The sequence below is a fragment of the Sitophilus oryzae genome, unplaced genomic scaffold, assembly GCF_002938485.1.
Source record: "Sitophilus oryzae breed Bouriz unplaced genomic scaffold, Soryzae_2.0 scaffold_1297_pilon_pilon, whole genome shotgun sequence".
NCBI classification, from domain to species: Eukaryota; Metazoa; Arthropoda; class Insecta; order Coleoptera; family Curculionidae; genus Sitophilus; species Sitophilus oryzae.
The window spans coordinates 1701382-1724058 of record NW_022145945.1 but is presented as its reverse complement, the minus strand read 5'-3'; the positions used below and the strand labels follow the sequence as shown (position 1 = coordinate 1724058).

General features: G+C 32.9%; 2 protein-coding genes across 5 annotated transcripts in view; both read right to left on the bottom strand.

Annotated features, from left to right (window-relative positions):
• The window catches only part of LOC115874532 (mitogen-activated protein kinase kinase kinase 11-like), a 70645-nt gene extending 52605 nt beyond the window's left edge, over positions 1-18040 (bottom strand). For 3 of the 4 annotated variants that reach the window (XM_030889701.1, XM_030889703.1, XM_030889704.1), the window contains exons 1-3: positions 17711-18040; positions 10592-10981; positions 7085-7228 (exon numbers count right to left, since the gene is read on the bottom strand). In XM_030889701.1, the coding sequence (XP_030745561.1) occupies positions 7085-7228; positions 10592-10954 (507 nt within the window). In that variant the 5' untranslated portion in view covers positions 10955-10981; positions 17711-18040. The remainder of the gene's footprint in view (positions 1-7084; positions 7229-10591; positions 10982-17710) is intronic. The other variant, XM_030889702.1, reaches the window with a different exon arrangement.
• Positions 18041-18531: 491 nt separating this feature from the next.
• The window catches only part of LOC115874530, a 243296-nt gene continuing 239150 nt past the window's right edge, over positions 18532-22677 (bottom strand). The window contains exons 16-18 of the mRNA XM_030889699.1: positions 19354-19479; positions 18945-19125; positions 18532-18844 (exon numbers count right to left, since the gene is read on the bottom strand). Coding sequence (XP_030745559.1) covers positions 18544-18844; positions 18945-19125; positions 19354-19479 — 608 coding nt within the window. The 3' untranslated portion in view covers positions 18532-18543. The remainder of the gene's footprint in view (positions 18845-18944; positions 19126-19353; positions 19480-22677) is intronic.

The following is a 22677-nucleotide window of genomic DNA, read 5'->3' as shown; positions in this document are numbered from 1 at the left end:
GCTTACGGAAACTCTACCCTATGTTCGAAAAAAAACGCCGTCCAGTTGGCTTTGACATGACCATCGATGACATTCCCCATATAATTTTACATATAAAATGACAGCGATCTTCATTTCAGACCCATTGCTGGCGCCGTTTTTTTATCATATAGCTATCGATATATCGAAAAAATCCCATTCCTAGTCTCGAGAATATATATACAATATATCGTTACGACGTAAAGTTTTGCAAATTTTTCTTATTGTATCGCATGCATTCCTACTTTTACAGCCTAATAATAAAATTCGTTAATTTTATGTAGTAGCCTCCGTTAAACGGTACGACTTTTTTATAGGTACTCGCGCCCGGTACTCGCGACAGTTAAGCAATTTACGGTTTCGACCACAATAGACCGCACGTAATTGCTGCGGACTTAACGAGATGTTCGAATTAAGCGTTTTTTACTTTCTCTGGAAAAACCACCAAAGGTAATAACGATCGTCGACGGACTTTGCGCTGTTTTTTTTTTTTCGCATTTTTAACACGATGGGGAAATTGCGAATGTCGAGGTCTATAAAACAATTTATTTTATATCGCTGGCTAGTTTTATTTTCGATAGGTCTTCAGTTAATAATTAAGCAATAAAATGAATAGATAATTATTAAAAAAAGACTAACTTTTAAAGGGAATCATCCTTTTCCAAACCAAACCAAACCAAAAGCATGATGGTGAAAACCGCACATCGATATCTGTTACCGTTTCGGAGTTACGGGGTGTTTTTCAAAAATGTGCATTGTTAACAAATCGCTGTAACTTTTTTGCTATGGAAAATTTTGTATTTTTATGAAAAAAAATTCCAAAACACCTTTATACGTAGAATTTAATGGTTTAAGGATAATTTTTTTAAAATTTTAAACAGGACATTTGATTTTTTATATGGAGCACCCTGTATATTTTTAATACATTGAAAAGTATTTAAAATTACTTTTCCAAAAATATAGCATACTTGATATTTTGCTCGATTCCTCTTCAAGGCTTTTAATGCAAAAAAAAATCTAGCTCTCTGTGAGAGCAGTAGCAAAGAATATTATAATTTTAAAATATTCTTTGGCAGTAGGTAATTAAAGCGAAAATAATATTTGCGATAGATAATTTAATAGAGTAAGATTTTATAACAATTTATACTATATCTAATAACAATAAAAATGAATAGCAAACCAAAACATGAGATTTTGATACAGGTGTTCAACATGTCCACCGTCTTCTGTTATGGACAGACGGGACCGTTTTTGAACACTTCTCGCGGAATTCATTAACTCAATGAGAATGAAAAAATATACCCTCGCATAACCGCTAAGTTCTTCTAATTCTGGTCTAGATTATACAGGCAATATAAAAATAAGAACATTTATTCTTCCGTAAAAATAAAAATCCATAGGCACTAAGTCCGGCGGCCTTCACAGCCAACGGCTTGGTTAACTATTCAATTATTCTCGAAATTGGCCGCAAAAATTTGCTGATAACTTCAGCGTTCTGAGGCGGTGCCTCGTCTTGCTGGAAAAATATGTTTTCGAGTTCCATTAGGGGCAGATCATCAATAAGGAGTCCAAAGCCTACTAGTTAAAAGTGGCAAACTTTTAAAACTTCTGTATTTCGAAGAAGCCTATAATAAAAGATCAAGTATGCTATATTTTTGGAAAGCTAATTTTAAGTTCTTTTCGGTAAATTAAAAATATACAGGGGGTCCCAAATAAAAACTCAATTTTTCTGTTGATAACTCTTAAATTAATTATACTTACTTAAATCATCAAATTCTACGTAAAAAGGTGCTTTGGAAATGTTTTCATAGAAATACAAAATTTTCCATAGCAAAAAAGTTACAGCGATTTGTTAAAAATACACATTTTTGAAAAACACCCCGTAACTCTGAAACGGCAACAGATATCGATGTGCGGTTTTCACCATCATGTTTTTGATGAAAATTGAGCTCCAGACACCGATATTAGTTTTCGTCTATCTCCTACAGAAAATAGTGTTTCCCTTTAAAACCGCCCAATTTGACCCACCCTGTACATGGATTATTCTAGTTATGGACAATTTCGTAATACGAAACCTATCCGAGATGTAGCTGTCCGAGATTTAGTTTAGCACTGAGCCGCTGCGCACTGATAGTCGTTTACAGCGCAGCGGATAAAGAATACTGTATCGTAGTTCTACTTTCAGTCGGCAGAGTGAGTGGTTGCCGGAGGCAGTGTTGCCAGAACTTCCGACTAATCCGTAGATTTACGGATTTTGGGTACAGTACGTTAATAATACGGATCTTCTATCATTAAACAATTTAATATAATATTATATAATTAAACAAAGAACGGCGTCAGAGTTGGCTTGAAAATGAAGATCGCTGTTATTGCATATGTGAAATATTACGGTAAATGTCAATAACCGTCATTTCCAAGCCAACTAAACGACTTTTTTCGATCATACGACATATTCAGTACCTATAAAAGAATTTTTATTTTTGTTGTTTATTCTATGTTTAACGCGAATAAATGTTCAATACATAAACGCGGATTTTTATCAAACGTATTACATATATTACACATAGCATTTAATATGGCAACACTGTCGCCTTCAGTTCCACACCGTCTTCGATGTCTTCAGTGGCCGAATTAGAGAAAATAAGTGTTTTATGCGTTGGCCGCAGAACGATTGGTGTCCCCACCGTACAGCACTTGGACACAAGTATTTTTTTCAACTTTTTGCTGTTTACATAGAGAATTAAAATTCATAACGATTCTCAAAATGATGGCTATATTTATGATTATCCTGGACACAAGTGCTGTACGGTGGAGACACCAATCGTTCAATAGTGTGGAAATCTTGTCATGAATTCGCCCATTAGGCTGCGTATCTTCCAAATAAAAAACAAATAATGTTGCCAAATTTATTTTTAAAGCAATAAAACTTTAAGGCATAGTAAATAAAAACTTTTTTCAGTGGCGTACAACAAGTACTTAAAGACAAATTGACACAGCCTATCAAAGAACAACGTGTAGAACTCACTTTATATCTACAACAAAACTGTCGAATAAAGCATTATTTTTCCGCGATAATAATTTATAATAAATTTATTCTGGTTATATTATCATTATAAATAGAAACACGATAAATATTACATAAGATTTCATTAATATAAATTATAAATTTATTGACATGTATTTATTATTATTTATGTTGCATAATATAACGCAATATATCTTGAAACACATTTTTAAACAAAAAAATCGGAAATATTTTTTTTTATTTCATACTACATAACAGGAATACGATAACAAATGTGGATAATAAATCATATATTTATAACCTTCCATATCGAACAAAAAAAGAGATAAAAAATCAAACAACATTCTTAGATAATCCTAAATATAGCCATCATTTTCAGAATCGTTATGAATTTTAATTCTCAATGTAAACAGCAAAAAATAAAGTGGAAAAAATACCAATTTATTGATCTCATTTCAACGTCAAAAATACGGGTAGGTCTTTTATTTTTTTCTGGAAACTAAATTTGATCTAGTTAGCAAAGGGATTATAGGATTATACATCATTATTATAGAATATAAGATAACACTAAGACAAATAACATAGATATACTAGGAAACAGGATCTGGTGATTTTTTTTATTATTTTGCTTTACTTAATTTTTATGATTTTTTATCCTCAATAATTTCGAGAGAAGCTGTCAATTTTTTTATTGGATGTAATACATAACGGCAATATTAATACTTAATAGATTTGCCTAATTAAGATAATAATAATCTGTACATAACCAGATTAGAAACTGGTTAGATGAAATAGAAAGTTAAAATAGTAGAACAATGGAAACAGTATTTAGACAAAAGCTACAACATTTTTATACAAGATGTTTCTAAATTAATTGAAAATACCTTAAAGAGTGCTAACCAAGGTCGCAACTCAGGAATGGCAAAGGAAAATTCCACTCGTTCAACTCCTAGTGTATGATATAACAAGAATTTACAACTTTGAGAAACACCTCACCTTGTATTGAGCAACAAAAAGAATTGGTTAGGTTAGGGTAGGTGGCTTACTTAGCAATTAAAGGACAACTTAAAGCGAAATTAGTACCTTTAAACAACTATTAGTAGTAGAATAAATAATAAATAACATAAAATCAGCTCCGTAAAGACTGACAAATCCACAAAATTTCAAATCAAATTCAAATGCGTCAAATGAATCGTCAAACAGAACTGTCAAAGATTCCCACCCTAGAGTCCTCTTTCCGTCGACCATGCAAGCATACATGGATAGCAATATCACAGATTATACAGATTATAAACTTTGTTTTTTATTTATTGTTTTTGGTGGTTCCAATGACATCGAAATAAATTAGACCCGGCGACTTATATTTTGGCGAAATCCATCATTGCCTTAGAAAATTGCATGTATGCCAAATTTCCACTTCGATCGCATTTAAAAGGAAATTTTATCTACGTATACGTACGGGGATAGCTAACCCACATTCTAAACCAGGAATTCCAAATATAGATTACGTCGTAGAATACTTTAAACCGATAATAATTAAAGGTAGCCCAGTATCACGAACCCAATCAGCATTAGCCGTTATTTAAATCTTCTGTAATTATAATTTTTAGATTTTAAGAAATTTAACATAAAACAATCGACAACGTCGCAACGCCAGCTGATACTGAAAACATACGCATTTTACTATCTTTACTCCTAAATTCAGGCAGCCAACAAAACATCCAGTTCGAATTCGTTCATAAATTGCTTTCCGGCGTTGCCAATGTGTTGTGGTTTTTCAATTTGTTGCTTGTTGCCCTACACCCACGGGCAGACGTTGAACAATAAAGCACTGGAAATAAGCACTTTAGCCCTTTAGTTTTAAAATATCTAGTAAACAAAACAATTTCAAAGTTTTAAATTCAAAGTTAGGTTAAGTTTAAATAGCGGACGCGACGCGAACAGAATTCTTTCCGATCCGATAACTATAAATGAAGAGAGTTAATACCACCTCATGTAAAGGAAATAACATCTGGCCTTATTAACGTCCATGCGCGCTATTCGGTTTAGCGATATCTCTCTATTACGCTGTTTATTGTTATTTTACGCGAGTTTATTTTTGCGCATAGGAAATTTTACTCGCTTGCACATCGTCATAAAAAACAATTTTCGTACCACGAATTAGGGATAAGATTTTTATCTGTATACATATAGTATACCTAATCTGTGGCAATATACTCCTTCCTTAATTTTTTTATTCAAAGAGTGCACTGGTAGTATACTAAATAAAAGAGTGTCTTACTCATAGACAAACAGAAAAATTAAAAGACTGTCAGAAGACATACGACACGCAGGCAAATGTTCCTGTAGCGCATCGACGCAAGTGCCGAAATACATCCATCTAGCTATCTGTGTTTCCACACTAGTCCGTTAGTCTTAGCATATTCAGAAAGAACACGCTAACCTCCAGCGTTGCCAATTTGTGGGGAATTCCCCAAATTTTGGGGAATCCGGAGCCGATTGGGAATTTTGTGGGGATTAGCAATAGGCGGCGAAAATAAGGGGAGTCTCAACATTTTATTGCTGATTGAAAATGGCGTAAAATTTTTAGCTTTAAAAACGGAGCGGGACGATATATCTTTCCCAACTTAAAAATTATAATCTGCTTTTTACTTGTGCTTCCCTTTGCAAATGCTTCAGTTGAAAGAAAATTTAGTGACCTCAAATTATTTAATGACTATTAGGGAAGGGATTAAAAAACAAGGAGGTAATTTACAGTTTAATCCCTCAAATATATATAGTAAATATTGTATTTTTATTAAAATTATTTTTTTTTTTGTTAAAATAATCATATGGGGAATTTTTGATGAATCGGGACATTTTTCTCCCCAAATTGGCGAATTTAATTTAGATTTTTGGGTAGTTTAGAAAATTGACATTGGCAACGCCGCTAACCTCATTCTTTTGTTTGTTGTTTGTTCAAAAACCGGCACACGGCGTAGTACAAGGCTTGATCATTTTTTAAGAAATTTTTGATTGTTAATTTTATTTTTGTGCAAACTAAACAGTTGTTTTTTATTAAAAAATAGCAGACAAAGGTAAGAAAGGTAATGTCCATGCAGAAGTTTTTATTTCACAGGCTATTCTTTCTAGAAATTATACCATCCAGCCCTCCTATTTAATTATTAAATAAAAGTGTGAAGGAGATATCAAGGGCTATTCTGTTAAAATATCATCCGGCCAGTCTAGGCCCTGTTGTGAACCAGAAGGTCTGCTAAGTTGGATGTTGGATATAGAATGGAAGGAATATCATGGCCGAGAACAAGGCATAATTGTATGTCCCTTGATGTAGGGGGGTAGGTTTGTTTCTAATAGGTAGTAAAACCAAAAATTCTACTGTGAATCTTCATATTCTAGGCCTGTAAAGATAAATAATTCCTGGAGCCATCTCGAGGTATAGTAAGTACTCAAGTCGGAGCGAATCAATTGGTAGCACGTTGAAATAAAATAATAGCCATCATAAAACTGTAAATATGGATATAACTAGTACAATGTAGCTATTTAACTGTAAGTACAATGTAGCTAGATATTTAGTAGAGTAGGGGTATTATAAATTAACACAAAATACAATAATTGGTCATTGTTTCCATTCCCATTCAATTCTTCCCATTTAATCGTTTTCCTATAAAAAAAGGAAAATTAAAATTAAGAGTGCCCTTAACCAAAAATAGTGAAATAAATGGAGATAGTCAAATTTTATATTAGCGTGTAAGACTTTGAATAAAAAGGTGTAAAAGGATTATAAATGCTGAATTTATATCCTTTAATATCATGATAATATAAAATTTGGTGTAGGTATCTCCATTTATTTCACTGTTTTTGGTTAAGGGCACTCTTAGTTTTAATTGCCTTAAAAATAATAAGTATAATAATAATTTAAATCTCCCGCTCTTTCATAGTTCGTTCCTGTAGCCAACTAGAGGGCGCCAAAAGCGCAATCTCCCAATATTTTACCACGCGATTTACCACTCTGTAAACTATTAACTTTCTCTATGGTCTTACCTTACAAAAGCCGCCGACACCTATAACCTCTTCCAGCTTGAGTTCGTTGAAATCGATTTTGACCAGATTGACTTGAGTGAAAATGGAATCGACAGTGTTGATGTCGTCGTAAGGGGCTACGAAGTTCGATGGGAAGATCCCAACCTAAACAAAAGACATAAAAATAATCAGATAATAGAAGTAAATAGCTAACAATAGCATATTACGCAATGAAATAGACTAAAAATGTAGATGTAATTCGAAATCGTGATTTTGTGCAGTATGTCACGATGTTTCTCAAGAATAGTTGATTCTCTTCGTGTGTATTTTTTCAAGAATTTTTTTATAACATTTCCAATAAGTCTATTATTGGTTAAATACATTGGTGACATCTATGCAACTTTACTGATAGTGGTTATACATAAATTCATTTAAATACCGTAGACCAGAAAAAAAATTACGCCGTTTTTTTCCGGCTAGTTTGTTATAACATATGATCGGAAAAAAAACGGCGTCAAAGACGGCTCGGTGATAATTTCGGCGAAGTCAAACCCTAGACGTCATTTTCTTGGCCTATACTATTCTTTATTTTTTTTGACGGTGCTTACTGCCAGTTGGCCTTAAGAAGGTTTTTAATTAATTTATTTTCGCATTGAGTAAAAATGATTTTTAAATGAGGTAGTTTAAAATTCGAAAAAAAAATATTTTTTTGGAAATAATTTGTGTGTCGGGAAACGTTCTATCCTTTTATAATCGTTCTATAATTAGTGATGCTTTTTGACAAGTTTTATGTCAATTTTTAGAAAATGACGTCTACAGATTGACCTCGCCAAAATGATCATCGATTGTAATTCCCCAGCCGTCTTTGATGCTGTTTTTTTTTCTATCATCTATCTTTTATCAGCCTTTACATAAATCATCTTTTATTTTGGACTGATAATAATAATCCCTTATGAAACTAATGTGTCTTTTGTCCTAAATGTGTCTAATGTCTTTTGTTTTAAAGATACATACAGGTGTTAAAACTCTTTAAAAAAGATTTTTTTTTCGTAATTATGTTAAAATCGCTATTTTTTACAGTACGTCTGTCCGTTCTGTAGCTACGGGGTATCCGTGAGAGGGGAAACGATATTCTCTCGATGTTTTCCGCAAAAAATTAGACAACGCGTCCCTTCAATAAAAATTCAACAAATTTGCAAGTAGCCAATAAAATTAGTGGGCGGAGCGATTTGCGGTGACGTACTCGTCAAGTCGACGTTGCTGTTTATTTAAATGTTTTTTGTCAGCATTCCTTTTATAGACACAGATCCAGCAGACGTACTGTAGATTTTGCTATACCTAGGTAGTACTGAACACCAATGTTATAATAAGTATTTTAATAATTTCCTCCCACTATTAAATTTGTTGATGGCAAAACTTGAGATGAATAAAATGAGAAAACACTGTACAAGGTGAGTCAAACTGGACGCTTTTAAAGGGATACGCCCTTTTCTATATTAGATAAAAAACAAAATGGTGAAAAGCGCATATCCATACCTGTTACAGTTTCGGAGTGTTTTTCAATGTGCATTTTTAACAAATCGCTGTAACTTTTGTGCTATGGAAAATTTTGTATTTTCATGAAAACATTTCCAAAGCACCTTTTTACGTAGAATTTAATATTAGTATTTTAATAAAGCACGCTTTTAGATATTTCAAAAAAGTTTTAATAAGAGTAACTTTAACTCTACATATATGTTTCGGCTTGTTAGGCCTTTTTCAAGAGTTTTTTAAGAACTAATCGTCTAACTACACTAACTATATATATATATTTGTTATGGGGGTGGGTTCAGAGAGTTTACAATAGGGGTAATAAAAAATGTGTTTAGAAATCCTTGTTGGTCGTTAACATTATTTTCGTTTTTAACAGATTTTAGTATTACACTAAAATCTGTTAAGTAATAGTAATACTAAAATCTGTTAAAAACGAAAATAATGTTAACGACCAACAAGGATTTCTAAACACATTTTTTATTACCCCTATTGTAAACTCTCTGAACCCACCCCCATAGCAAATATATATATAGTTACAGTGTAGTTAGACGATTAGTTCTTAAAAAACTCTTGAAAAAGGCCTAACAAGCCGAAACATATATGTAGAGTTAAAGTTGTTACTCTTATTAAAAAGTTTTTCGTGAGTGTTTTTCAATGTGCATTTTTAACAAATCGCTGTAACTTTTGTGCTATGGAAAATTTTGTATTTTCATGAAAACATTTCCAAAGCACCTTTTTACGTAGAATTTAATAGTTTAAGTATATAGTTTTTAAAATTAATAATTTAAGAGTTATCAACAGAAAAATTGATTTTTTATTTGGTACACCCTGTATATTCTTATTTAGCTGAAAAGAACTTTAAATTACCTTTCGAAAATAGTTAGACCACATGTAGCTAGTAAGCTCTGGACCCCTTTTTGATGATCTGTCCCTAATGAAACTCGAAAACATATTTTTTTCAGCAAGACGAGGCATCGCCATCAGCAAATTTTTGCAGCCAATTTCGAGAATAATTGAATAGCTAATCAAAATCCCAGCCGTTGGCCGTCGAGGCCGCCGGACTTAGCGCCTTTGGATTTTTATCTTTGCGAAAGAATGAAGGTTCTTATTTTTAAATTGCCCGTATAATCTAGACAAGAATTAGAAGTACTTAGCGATTATGCGAGGGTACCTTTAACCCCCACTGAGATAATGAATTCCGCGAGAAGTGTTCAAAAACGGTCCAGTCTGTCCATAATAGAAGACGGTTGACATGTCGAACACCTGTAGCAAAAACTCATGTCTTGGTTTGCTATTTATTTTTATTGTTATTAGATATAGTTTAAATGTGTTGATGTTGTTAAATATAGTTTAAATTGTTATAAAATTCTGCATCTCTCATTGCAAATATCATTTTCGTTTTAATTGCTGCTCACAGTTAGAATTCTTGTTCATTAAAGCCGGTGCCGCGCCGTTCAAAGCCTATGTACTTATTCCAAGTGGGCGAATTTTTAAAAACTCTATATCTCGAAGAGGAATCGAGCAAAATATCGAGTATTCTATATTTTTGGAAAGGTAATTTTAAATTATTTTCAATGAATTAAAAATATACAGGGTGTCTCATATAAAAAATCGAAAATTTGTTTGTTGATAATTTTTAAATTAATAATTTTAAAAAAATATATACTTACTTAAACAATTATATTCTACGTAAAAAGGTGCTTTGGAAATGTTTTCATAAAAATACAAAATTTTCCATAGCAAAAAAGTTACAGCGATTTGTTAAAAATGCACATTTTTGAAAAACACCCCATAACTCCGAAACGGTAACAGATATCGATGCGCGGTTTTTACCATCACGTTTTTGAAAAAATTGAGCTCCAGACACGGATATTAGTTTTCGTTTGTCTCCTATAGAAAAGGGTGTTTCCCTTTAAAATCCTCCAATATCACCCCCCGTGTACAAATGTAAAACGGTCTTAACATCTAACTTCAATCATTTAAATAACAACTCACCTTTTCTCCGACCTTCCCCGTCCACCAGCCCTCGTCCCCCGATATCCGCGCGTCCTTACTCAGCACCTCCACGATCTGCCCCTTCTTCAAACTCAGCTCGTCCTCGCCCTTGGGCGCGTAGTCGTACAGCGCAGTGCACAGGCGGCTGAGCTGCGCAGAGTCGGGCGGCGAGTCGCAGCACGACGACGACGCGGTGGAGGGAGGCAGGGAATTGGCGCTGGGCGGCGGGGCGACGACGTGAGGGGGTGGGGTGCGCGAGTGGCGCTGGCGACGCCCCGCCATCGCCGCCATGACGGCCGTCGCGCGCTCCATGCGCCTCAGCTGCTGGCGGACGGGCAGGGGGGCGCCCGCCAACGGAGGCATCCGGTGTGGCCGAGACAGCGGCTAGGTCTGCAAAAGAAAAAGGAGAAAATATGAGAAAAAATTGGTCAAGTGCGAGTCGGACTCGCACACGAAGGGTTCTGTACCATTCATTATCTACAGGGTTGTTCACCACATACGACACGGAGTATTGTGGCTAAACGATGATATTTTTACAAATTGTAAGTTTGGGGTTCGTTGAAGGACTATTAGAGCTACAATTTAAAAATATTTTTACAAGATACAGAGTGTACCAAATAAATAAAAAATATCAAAGTTGTATTTTTTTAAATGGAACACCCTGTATATTATTACATTTTTAGTTTCTACGATTAAAATAAAGGTAAATTTGATTAAGGTTTATTATACTTAAACCTTACCGTTTTTGAAATATTTTCAATTTTGTGAAATTGCAGTAAAAATTTTAAAGCTTCATTTCTCCAGGGTATCAATGTTTTTAATACTAAATATTTAATGAAGTTTATTTATTGATCAGTTATTGTGTTGCAATAATAAAAATAATACTACCTTATACAGAGTGTCTAAAAATTTATTTTAAATAATTATTAGCTTCAAACGGCAATAACTTCTTTAATTTAAATGGAATGCCCTGTATATTTTAGGAGAATCAGATGCATAATTAAATTGTCTATCAAATTGTATTATACCATTTTTTACCTATCCCTTCAAGTTTTCGTAGAAAATGCATTTTCTTTTAATTTAGACCTCATTTATCAATATATCCATGGAATATTGACATTTTAGATTGTTTTTAAAGCAACAAATGTACAAAATGCCTCAATATAACGGTGGGCATTGAGAGCTCCATTTTCAACAAATTCAAGATTGTAAAAATATCAGTACTTTATTTAAAAATGTGTAGCTCATAAAAGAATAGAGATAATAGGATAATTCCATTATCATTGTAAAAAACGAGGTTTTGATTTACCCCGATATAAACCCACCTAACCGAAATATATAAGCCATTAAAATACTAAAAAAGAATGCCAACAAATTTATCTACAAACTAATACCATAGGTTTGTTCCAACCCGCCACAGAACCGTCATCGAACGATCACGCTCGTGCGCAGTAATTCAAATATGTTCCAACCGAGATTTATTGGACGATCCTATTTGCGTACCAACCTACCTTAGGATCGTTTAGTGACGATTTCAGAACGGTAATTTCGGTACATGGTCCAAATTGAGAACTGTTTGGGATGACTTGCGCATTAAAGCATATTGGCAGGGATTATCGATTTTTAACAGCTGATTCTAGTCCGGCGTTCGGCTGATGCTTCTCTCTTGGTTATTTTTTACGAATTCGAATAAGGTAAAGGCACCAGTAATTGACACAATTAGACTCTCTTATGGAAATGTAATGTATTCTTGGAATACCAATAATTGACACATATTATCCAATTACTGACACCCCAATAATTGACAGGTTTTAATTATTGACACACCAATTTTAGACAGATATACTTTAATTTCAATACAGATTTAACAGGATAATACTTAATTTATTAAAGCTAAGAGGTTTCAAAGATGTCCACCTTTTTTTGGAAACGTGTATTTGATTCTATCACCGATGTTTTGAAGTTCTGGTTGATCCAGTTTTTCGATGACGTCTTCAAATTTTATCGTAGATATATCATTTTCCATTATTTTAAAGGATGATTTGTCACTTGTTGATTTTAGAGAAACAACTTCAATATCATCCTTGCTATAAATCTTTCGCACTATACAGATATACCTATAAAAGAATGTTTTTCTTTTACCTCCTAAAAACTTGGCCAATACATAATCTCCTATTTGGATGTCATTAAAGGATAACTTCCTTTCGTCTGATTTCGCATTATTCTCCTTTTCACATTCAAAATCACCCTTTTCTCCTTCTGACTCAACATCATCCATGCTGTCACCACTCTCCTCCCATTCCTCATTGTCATCAGATGAACTTTCAGAGTATGAATTCTTTTTCTTTTTAACTGGTCTCTTTGCCGTCATCTTTATATCTTTTTTACGCTTTCTTTCTTCCGCTCTTTTTTCTTTTTCTTCTCGTTTTTGCTTTTTCTCCATTTCTTTCTTGTTATGATACTCCTGCCAAGTCTTTGAGGTGACAGCCGCTGGAATTTTTTCTTTCTTTCGCTTCTTATTTTCTGATTTGGTTTCTTCTGGCCAAAAGAGGGCCTTTTTGAAGGGCGTCGGGACATTTTGTTTCAGAACTGATAAACTTAAAGGGGACCCAAATGGATATTTGATGTATGAAGCTGATGATGATGTCAAACTCTCAACAGAATGTAGAATAATTTTTGGTGGTGTCACAGGATTATGTGCAGAACAGCCAGGTTGTGGTTCCGCGACATTAGGATACTCTTGTAAATTAAGGCCAGAGTATTCAGGTTCTAGTTCCGCAATATCATCAGGATTCTCTAGCAAATTAGGTTGTTGTCCATTTTCCTGGTTTTCCACCTTGTTCTCATCTTCTGATGACTCTTGTCCAGGCTCTTTTCTGTCTCTCATTACTTTCCATATGGCAAAAAGAGATGCATCTTTTACAGCTCCAGTCCAGTCCTCTTCGCTGGCTCTAAAAGCAGCTAATGTTTCTTTCAGGATGTACTTTTCTAGGCTTCCAATCCAATGCTTGTGTTATGAAGTGTTGGTAATGAATTCAAATTCTCCTTGGAATAATTGAAAATTTTTGAAAACTTTACATTTTCTACATTAAAAGGTGACAATCCACACGCTTTAAATCCATTTTGTATGGATTGGAAGGTAACTAAATTTAGGGCCTTTTCAAATATCGACCCAAAATTTTCTTTCCTTAGCTTGTCACCATGATGGTCGATGTGTCACTCTCTCACACATTTTTTCCAAAACGCCTTAAGTGGCTTGAATACGGAAACGTCCGTTGGTTGAATTAAATGTGTTGAGTTTGGGTTCAAATTCAAAAGTTCAATACCATTTTCTGAACAGAAACGGGACAGCTGAAATGTCATGTGTGACACATGACCGTCAACAAACATTAATATGGGCCTTTTAATTTTATTGTCAATCAGCCAAGGAAGAAATATATTGGTAATATACTCAAAGAACGTTTGACCGCACATCCAGCCACTCTCAGAACGTCCTATTCCCCAGCTCTTATCGATACTATGTGCAATGTGACTTGGAATACGTTCGTATTTAAAAACGACCATAGGGGGGGCAAGCACTCCGGCGGCGTTTGCGGTCACTAAGACCGTTAGGTTCTCTTTGTCATCGTTGGTTCCAGCATTATAGATGTTTTTGTCTCCCTTCTTTGCCAATACCTTATCACCTTTGGGCTGAAGGAAAAACGCGCTCTCGTCACAATTAAAAACACGCGTTGCATCATTAGTGATATCGAATAACTCCTTAGATTCCAGGTAATCTTTGATTTCTTCGAACCATTGCCTAATTTGCCCCTCCTTAACGTTTTCCCGTGCGGGAGTTAAGTTTTGTGCAACTCTGTTGCTTAATTTAGGGTGCCTTTTTAAAAACGAATTGAACCATTTTCTACCTGGAACGGCATTCTACTGGTAACTTTCCTGACGACTTATAATACAAGGTCACTCTTGGTACAGAGTACGTCTTAGCTGCTGTAGCCACAGGCACACCTCTTGCTACAGCTGCAAGAGCTTCAGCCATCTGCTCTTTAGAATAGTTTTTCTTGGGCGCCATAACGTCTGCAACATATCAATTACCAATAACTGACATCTGATGTACCAATAATTGACACTTGTGTCAATAACTGGAAGCATGTATTTTTTGAATCTCTTATTCAGGGATGTGGCTGTTGCCTAAAATTCTAAATTTTTACTATGAGCGTTATAAGTTCATTATATTTCCAGTAATTGACATAAAGTGTCAATAATTGGGATACATATAAATATCATGATCCAGTTATTGACACCCACGCTAACATCAAATAATGCGTTCTTACTAATAAAAACACATTAAAAAACGTTTTAATCATGCATAAATAGTACTGTCAAACACACAGAAAAAGTTAAACATAAATTATATATGGCAAAAAAAATTATGTTTGTTTTACCTTACCTTAACAAATGAAACAAAATTTTCATAAACTACCGGCATCACAAACTTTCGCCACGTTGTAATAACCTAAAATATCAGCTGACGTCTGTCATAGCTGGTACAATGTTGCCAAACATCATATAAATATAGTTTTCTTACTAAAGATGCCTTGCGAACGACCGATTAATCTTATTTTGGTAATATATATCTTAAAGTGTCAATTATTGGTGCACTGTCAATCACTGGTGCCTTACGTGTCCGTTATATTTTTGCTTGTGAGTTTGTGTGGAGTAAATCGTTCGGAAATTTTAATTAATTTTTTATTTATAAAATAACGTTCAATGATTCTACCACTGCAATGAAATAACAGGAAACTACGCATAACAGCATCATAAAAGAGAGGATAGGTAAGCGAGTTAGTGAGTATACAGTTGAAACAACATATTACTGGATTCTGATTCTTCATTTCAAGAATAATAATTAATTGCAAATTGCAAACAAAAATAATAGGGTTATGTTATGAAATTCTAAACAAAAACAAAAAACCGATTAATACACGCACGCTTGACACTTTTGACAGTTTCGAAAACAATCCACAAAGCCTTCCGAGGTTGATACTTTTTGCACGCTAACAAAGTGCAAGAAAACTGATTCGAGTACGATTTCGAAACGATCCCGAAATGCTGGTTGGAACAAACCTCATAATTATAAAAATCGGATTACAAATTAAAAAGTTATGAAACATCAAACTTGGTAAAAATTTTAGGGTGGCGGAATTTTGTGCCGGGGAGTTTATAATTAAATATTGTAAACTATAATCACAATATCAGAAATAAGAATATTTCTCCATTATCAGATAAACATCCGTAAAAAAATGATTACCTATATATCTCTTTTCATTCAAAAACAACATACGTAATAGGAAATTCTTTAGATGGAAAACAAATTCCTTGACTAACAGACACAACAAAACCCTATTGTTTCGCGGTTATTATTAATAAATCAATCAATCATTTAATTACCAGTTAATTAAATATATAATCGATTTAATTTTATCCCTAATCGATTGCATAACACGCCGGAATGCAAGCAAGAATTTAATCAGACATTCCATAGACTCTAGAGGAAAAAATTTCATTTTTTTCTTAATATTCATAAATTTAAATTAAAATGAACAAATTCCTAATTGTTATATGCAATTATTATGCAAGTAAGAATATGAAAAATTAATCAAACTTCAAGATTATTATGTGTGTACTAAAGTAATTTCAAAATATTTATATTTTTATCATGATATTAAAACCAAAGGACGTTATAACATTGAAAACAACCTTCAAAATATCAGTGCAATGTAAAATAATGTGCTAAAAATGTATTTTTAACAAAAACATGGAGCTGAAAACGAGAAATTAATGCAATTAATCCAATTAATTGCACTGGCTAACTAAATATGTCATTTTGTAATAATAGGCACATAATAGGTACGTACCAATTGCTATAAAAACTGTATTTATTGTTATAATTATACAAGACCACACTATGTAAGTACCTTAGTATTCAGTAGGTTCTACGAGGGTTGTCTTTTATATTTTGCATATAGAGGTACCATATGATCGAAAAAAAACGGCGTCCAGTTGGCTTGAAAATGAAGATCTCTCGCTGTCGTTTTATATGTCAAATTAAATATAAATGTCATGGATTTTCCAGTTACAGGCCGACTTGACATACATACGGTATATTTCTTTGTTGTCTGGAATTGTCATAAAATTTCAGAAATCCCAAATCGGTACAATTGAGTGAAATTAGAAATATTACCTACTATTTTTAAATTAAATTTGCTACATATTTAAATCTCTTTCAATTTTGTAAAATAGCAACTCGTTTTTGTTTTTTTTTTAAAGAAAGTATTTGATAACATTGTCTTCTTTAGCACTACTCGTTCTAAAAGAGGTGAAATGACTTGGTATATAGATACAGGGTGAGTTAAAACCACGTTGATTTCTTCCACTACCCAGCCGTCTTTGACACCGTTTTTTTTCGATAGTACGGTATATTTGCAAAGAGCACTAAGTATTATAAAATATTTCCAATAATTAAAATATTATAGGTACCTATGCTTTAAAAGAGATAGGTAGTAAAAATTTCATAACAAATATACCTAGCCTGTTCTAGATCATTTCTCACAAATAAAATGTTTAAGACAAGGAAAAAACCATTTAACCCTAAAAATTTCTTTAAACAAAAAGCCAATTATCACACTTACTATGTGTTTATCTTAATTAGTACACATTACATATTATCTCAATTTCTTTATGCGAAACTCTCTCAATTTTCATCTATCTTTTGATTGCTGGATTTACAGAATTCTTAAAACAGATTAAAATAAGAGGATTGTTAATAAATAATTATCTCAAGATGTTTGGTGTGGAAAACATTAGAAAAAATTGCTTACTCGTAATTTCTAAAATTACGGATGTTAATGTTTATTATTTACTACATAATTTAGGCTCTAAAGAATCTAAAAACAATATCATCGTTCAGATGATCAAGTAGGTGTGTTTGGTGATCAAAAAAACAATATCAAAGTGTAATGAAAAGGCCTCCTACCCTAATATTTGTTTTGATAACCAAATTCTTATCAAACAAGAGACAAATAAATCAAGAATAAATGATGTAACTCTTGGACTTTTATTTACCAATTTAATGCTAGAGACCTTGAATAATTGGTTGCAAAATGCTGGGTGTCCATAATTCGTAAAAGAATGGGGCCCGATCGCAGTAAGCCAGGTGGTCACGAAAACAACACTATCGGATATACGAATTTTCAGCACTTTTTCACATATTTTCACTGACAGAACGCGTACGGGAACGAGGGTAGACTTTGAACGGTCGCCGCACGAAAATCTAACGATAAGAAGCGTTCGCTTTAATTATATTTTAAGAACTTTTTCTCGGTCGTTTTTTAAAAATATTTTTACTGTCAAGCTGTCACAGGTGTCGCGGCCATGTTTTTTCTTCGAACAGTCGATTTTGCATTCTTGTTTATTTCTCTCTAATCTGCATTCAAATGTATCTGTTTTACCGACAGGGTTACGGGGCGCTGTTGGTGAAAAAACACAACAGATGGCGCAACATACCAAAACTTGGTTTGTCGAAATCATAAAATTCAAAAGTTTAAACAAAATCTTTTATTTTAGCATTTTTGTCCCCTAAATTGCTAACGAGGCCGAAAAAATCACTCCTCTCTCATGGCCCAAATTTATTCATTTACTTTTGACTGTTTTTGACAACACAGAACTTATTTTTTTGCGAAATGAATGATTGGTTGCATATTCATTGGGATTTTAAGGAGCTATACCAGAGATGTAGAGGTAGGGAAAATGAACACAAACTGTTATCTTTGAATTTCTGGTATTCCATTTTCCTTACGATAGATGGCGAAAGCGTCGCCTAACTTCATTTTTTTTAACGCCAATTTTAAAAAGGTTTTTCAGAGCAAAAAAAGACGGGCTTCCTTATGTGACGTGATTTATTTATTATTACTATAACTCGAATTACTACTATCGTTTATACGTTCCTGTTGCTTGATATAGTAAGTAACCCAATTGTTAAAATGGTTCCTTCTCTCTTCTATAGTTACTGTGGGGTCGCAAAAATCGAAATGCCTCCATTTTCTGCTCGAAAGCAAATCATACTTATTAGTTAGAATATTTCTTTTCAGTCTCACTGATTTAATGGGCCTGGTATTACATAAATGCAGCTCCCCGTTGCTCACGCTGTGCTTGCAACGTATTTCGCCTTCGGACAGTGAATTGGTCGTGATGGTATCACTGAAAAATGAATAGGAATTATTTACTCAGGTGAGTTCGCATTGTTCAACAGAATTATGTTGTTATTTAAGCACTATTTTAGTATATTTTAATCATTTACCTGTTGGATGTGTCTGGTGAGAATCGTCTCAACCGATTTCTTGCTATGGCCAACAATCTTAACCTTTGAATTTCTTTATCTCTTATACTGTGAGTGTCGTGCTTGGTGTAAGTTTGCTGAGATGGGGTGGGCAACAATGAAATAGTTGGAGCAAATAAGTTTTCCTCGTCCTTATATCTACCTATAAAATGAAATTATGTTACCGTCATCAAAAATAAAGAATCACTTTAAAAAATGTTTATAGGTTTGATGCATTATTACAGTTGATTTTTAAAAATTCAACACCAGTGCTCGGTGCGGCAGAAATCAGAACTTTCCGGCTCTGTAATTTCACGCAGTCCCGCGGTTACCGTTCATGTTCATTACAACACTAAATGCGACTGTATATAGTTATTGTTATTATACCTACCATTTTTCGCCAATTGTAGAGGACTAAATTGTAGACTCAGTGGTGGAGAGCTAGGTCCTTCAACAAAGCAATAATTGACATTCTTGTCATTTTTTGAAGATTTCACATCAAGATTTTGGGACTGTCCTGAAACGTGGATATAGTATTTAATATTTAATGCTTCTGTTATATAGTATAGGGTGCAATTATTTAAAAGTATAAGTTGCAATTAGTATAGGGTATACAATAATAATATAATAATAGTATAGTATACAATAGTATAGGGTGCAATTATTTAAAAATTACAAGAAGGGTGAAAACTACCCCCACCCCTACATAAATTTTAGTATAAATATTTTCCAACTCCATTTACGACAGATTTTCTTTTTATAAAATGGTCCCTCTAATACACAGGGTTGTTCACCACATACGACACGGAGTATTGTAGCTAAACGATTAGATTTTTACAAATTGTAAGTTTTGGGTTCGTTGAAGGACTATTAGAGCTACAATTTTAAAATATTTTTACAAGATACAGAGCGTCCCAAATAAATAAAAAATATCAAAGTTGTATTTTTTTAAGTAGAACACTCTGTATATTATTACATTTTTAGTTTCTACGACTCAAATAAAGGTAAATTTGATAAAGGTTTATTACACTTAAACCATACCGTTTTTGAAATATTTACAATTTTGTGAAATTGCAGTCAAAATTTTAAGGCTTCACTTCTCCAAGGGTATCAAAGTTTTTAATACTAAATATTTACTGAAGTTTATTTATTGATCAGTTATTGTGTTGCAATAATAAAAATTATACTACCTTATACAGAGTGTCTAAAATTTTATTTTAAATAATTACTAGCTTTAAACGGCAATAACTTGTTTAATTTAAATGGAATACCCTGTATTAGGAGAATAGATGCATATTTCAGCCCATCACCATACCACTACCTATCCCTTCAAGCAAAATGCATTTTCTTATAATTTAGACCTCATTTATCAATATATCCATGGAATATTGACATTTTAGATTGTTTTTAAAATAACAAATGTACAAAATGTACAGGCTAGTAATATTATCGTTTTTAGCAAAACGATAATATTACTAGCCAATTTGTATGCAAAAAGAAAACTATTTAAATCTTTATAAAAGAGTATACCATTACTTAAACATACCACCAGTATTTCCGCCCATATACTAATTAATTACATACTTAATTGTGTTCGTTAATAAATTATTATAAATAAATGTGGATTTGAGTCAGAAATCAATATAATAATAAGTTATGAAAATGAACGTCTCTGTTGTTATAAATAAGCCTTTGTCAAAAAATTAAATATCATTTTTAAGGTGTTACTTTTTACCACACTGTCTAATACACAAAAATATTCAGTTTTTTAGTTTTTGGAGCAATTATTATTAATCAACGCAAACAGTCAATTAATGTAGTTTGAATACGGGAATCATATTAATTGGTCCTCTTTAACAAATATTTAAACAGTTTTTTTTATTTTTTAATGAAATAAACAAAAATTTTCTTTATTTTCTAAATTTCTTTAAAAATTTGGTACATCTTTAAAAATAATCTAAAATGTCAGTATTCCAGGGTATATTATTGATGAATTATAAATTATAAGAAAATGCATTTTTTTACGAAAACTTGAAGGGATAGGTAAAAAGTGGTATAATACAATTTGATAGACAATTAAATTATGCATCTGATTCTCCTAAAATATACAGGGCGTTCCATTTAAATTAAACAAGTTATTGCCGTTTAAAGCTAGTAATTATTTAAAATAAAATTTTATATACTCTGTATAAGGTAGTATAATTTTTATTATTGCAACACAATAACTGATCAATAAATAAACTTCAGTAAATATTTAGTATTAAAAACTTTGATACCCTTGGAGAAATGAAGCCTTAAAATTTTTACTGCAATTTCACAAAATTGAAAACATTTAAAAAACGGTAAGGTTTAAGTGTGATAAACCTTAATAAAATTTACCTTTATTTCAATCGTAGAATCTAAAAATAGAATAATATACAGGGTGTTCCATTAAAAAAAATACAACTATACATTTTTTACTTATTTGGGACACTCTGTATCTTGTAAAATTATTTCTAAATTGTAGCTCTAATAGTCCTTCAACGAACCCAAAACTTAAAATTTGTAAAAATCTAATCGTTTAGCTACAATACTCCGTGGCGTATGTGGTGAACAACCCTGTATACTACATTTCTTGTCTCTTGTAAAAAAACGCCACATAGCATAGTTTTTGAGAAAAAAAAATTGTTGAATTTATTTTTCCAAAGCAGATCTACAGGGAGTTCCAATATTCCGTGGACATATATAATGGGACTGTCCTGGTACTGTCCTATATAGTCCCATTATATATGTCAGTCCCATATATAATAGGACTGACATATATAATGGGACTGTCCTATAATGGGACTGTCCCCATAATAAATTAATTGCCCGAAAATCAATTGTATAAAGAAATATTCTTTATACAAAAGTGCTCCCTTAGAGGGCATCAATCAAAAATAAACCCAAATATTAATTAATTTAAATTTTATAATTTTTTTAAAACTTTTATGAAGCTTATTGTCATATATAATTTGTGATACCCACGTAAAATTTCATATGTATTTGTGACAACTAGGTTATTAAAAGAATATAGATTTTATGCGCCTTAGCTTGGGGTGTCAAAGTTCGGGTGTGACAAAATCATTTTTTGGAGGCTAGCTTCGGAAAAATATTTTTCTCCTCAAGAAGTATGCGCGGTGGCGTTTTTTACAAGAGACAAAAAATGTAGTAAATACTAGAAGGACCATTTTACGGAAAATAATAGTAGTTCTACCGATTTGGTCATTTCAGAAGTGTGGTTTGGATTTTAACGTGTAAAGCTGCGTCAACACGAAAAACATGGCAAACAGTCGGAACGGGATGTTGCGGGGCTCGCGACGCTCGCAGTGCTCCACGTACTTGCGATCTCATAAAATGCCTGTTTTTTTCGACTGTTCGGCTCTGTCGCGGTACATCAAAGAGACGCTTGGGAGCCATGCGAGCATACTTTACGGCGCGGGGGTTCGAAGCGCTCGAGCTGTTTGCCTTGTTTGTTTAGTTTTTCGTTTGGTTTCATTCATAGAGGATTCGGTATTTACTGCAGTATGATGATACTACCATGATTTTTCTTATTTTTTTGTTCAGCATTACAGATATTTGTGTTTTGTTCTTGGATTAATAATATTAAATATACATTTAATAAAATATAACTCTATATTTATATTGCCTACTTAAAATATCATCTTTGAGAACTTTATTTATATTTTGGCATACG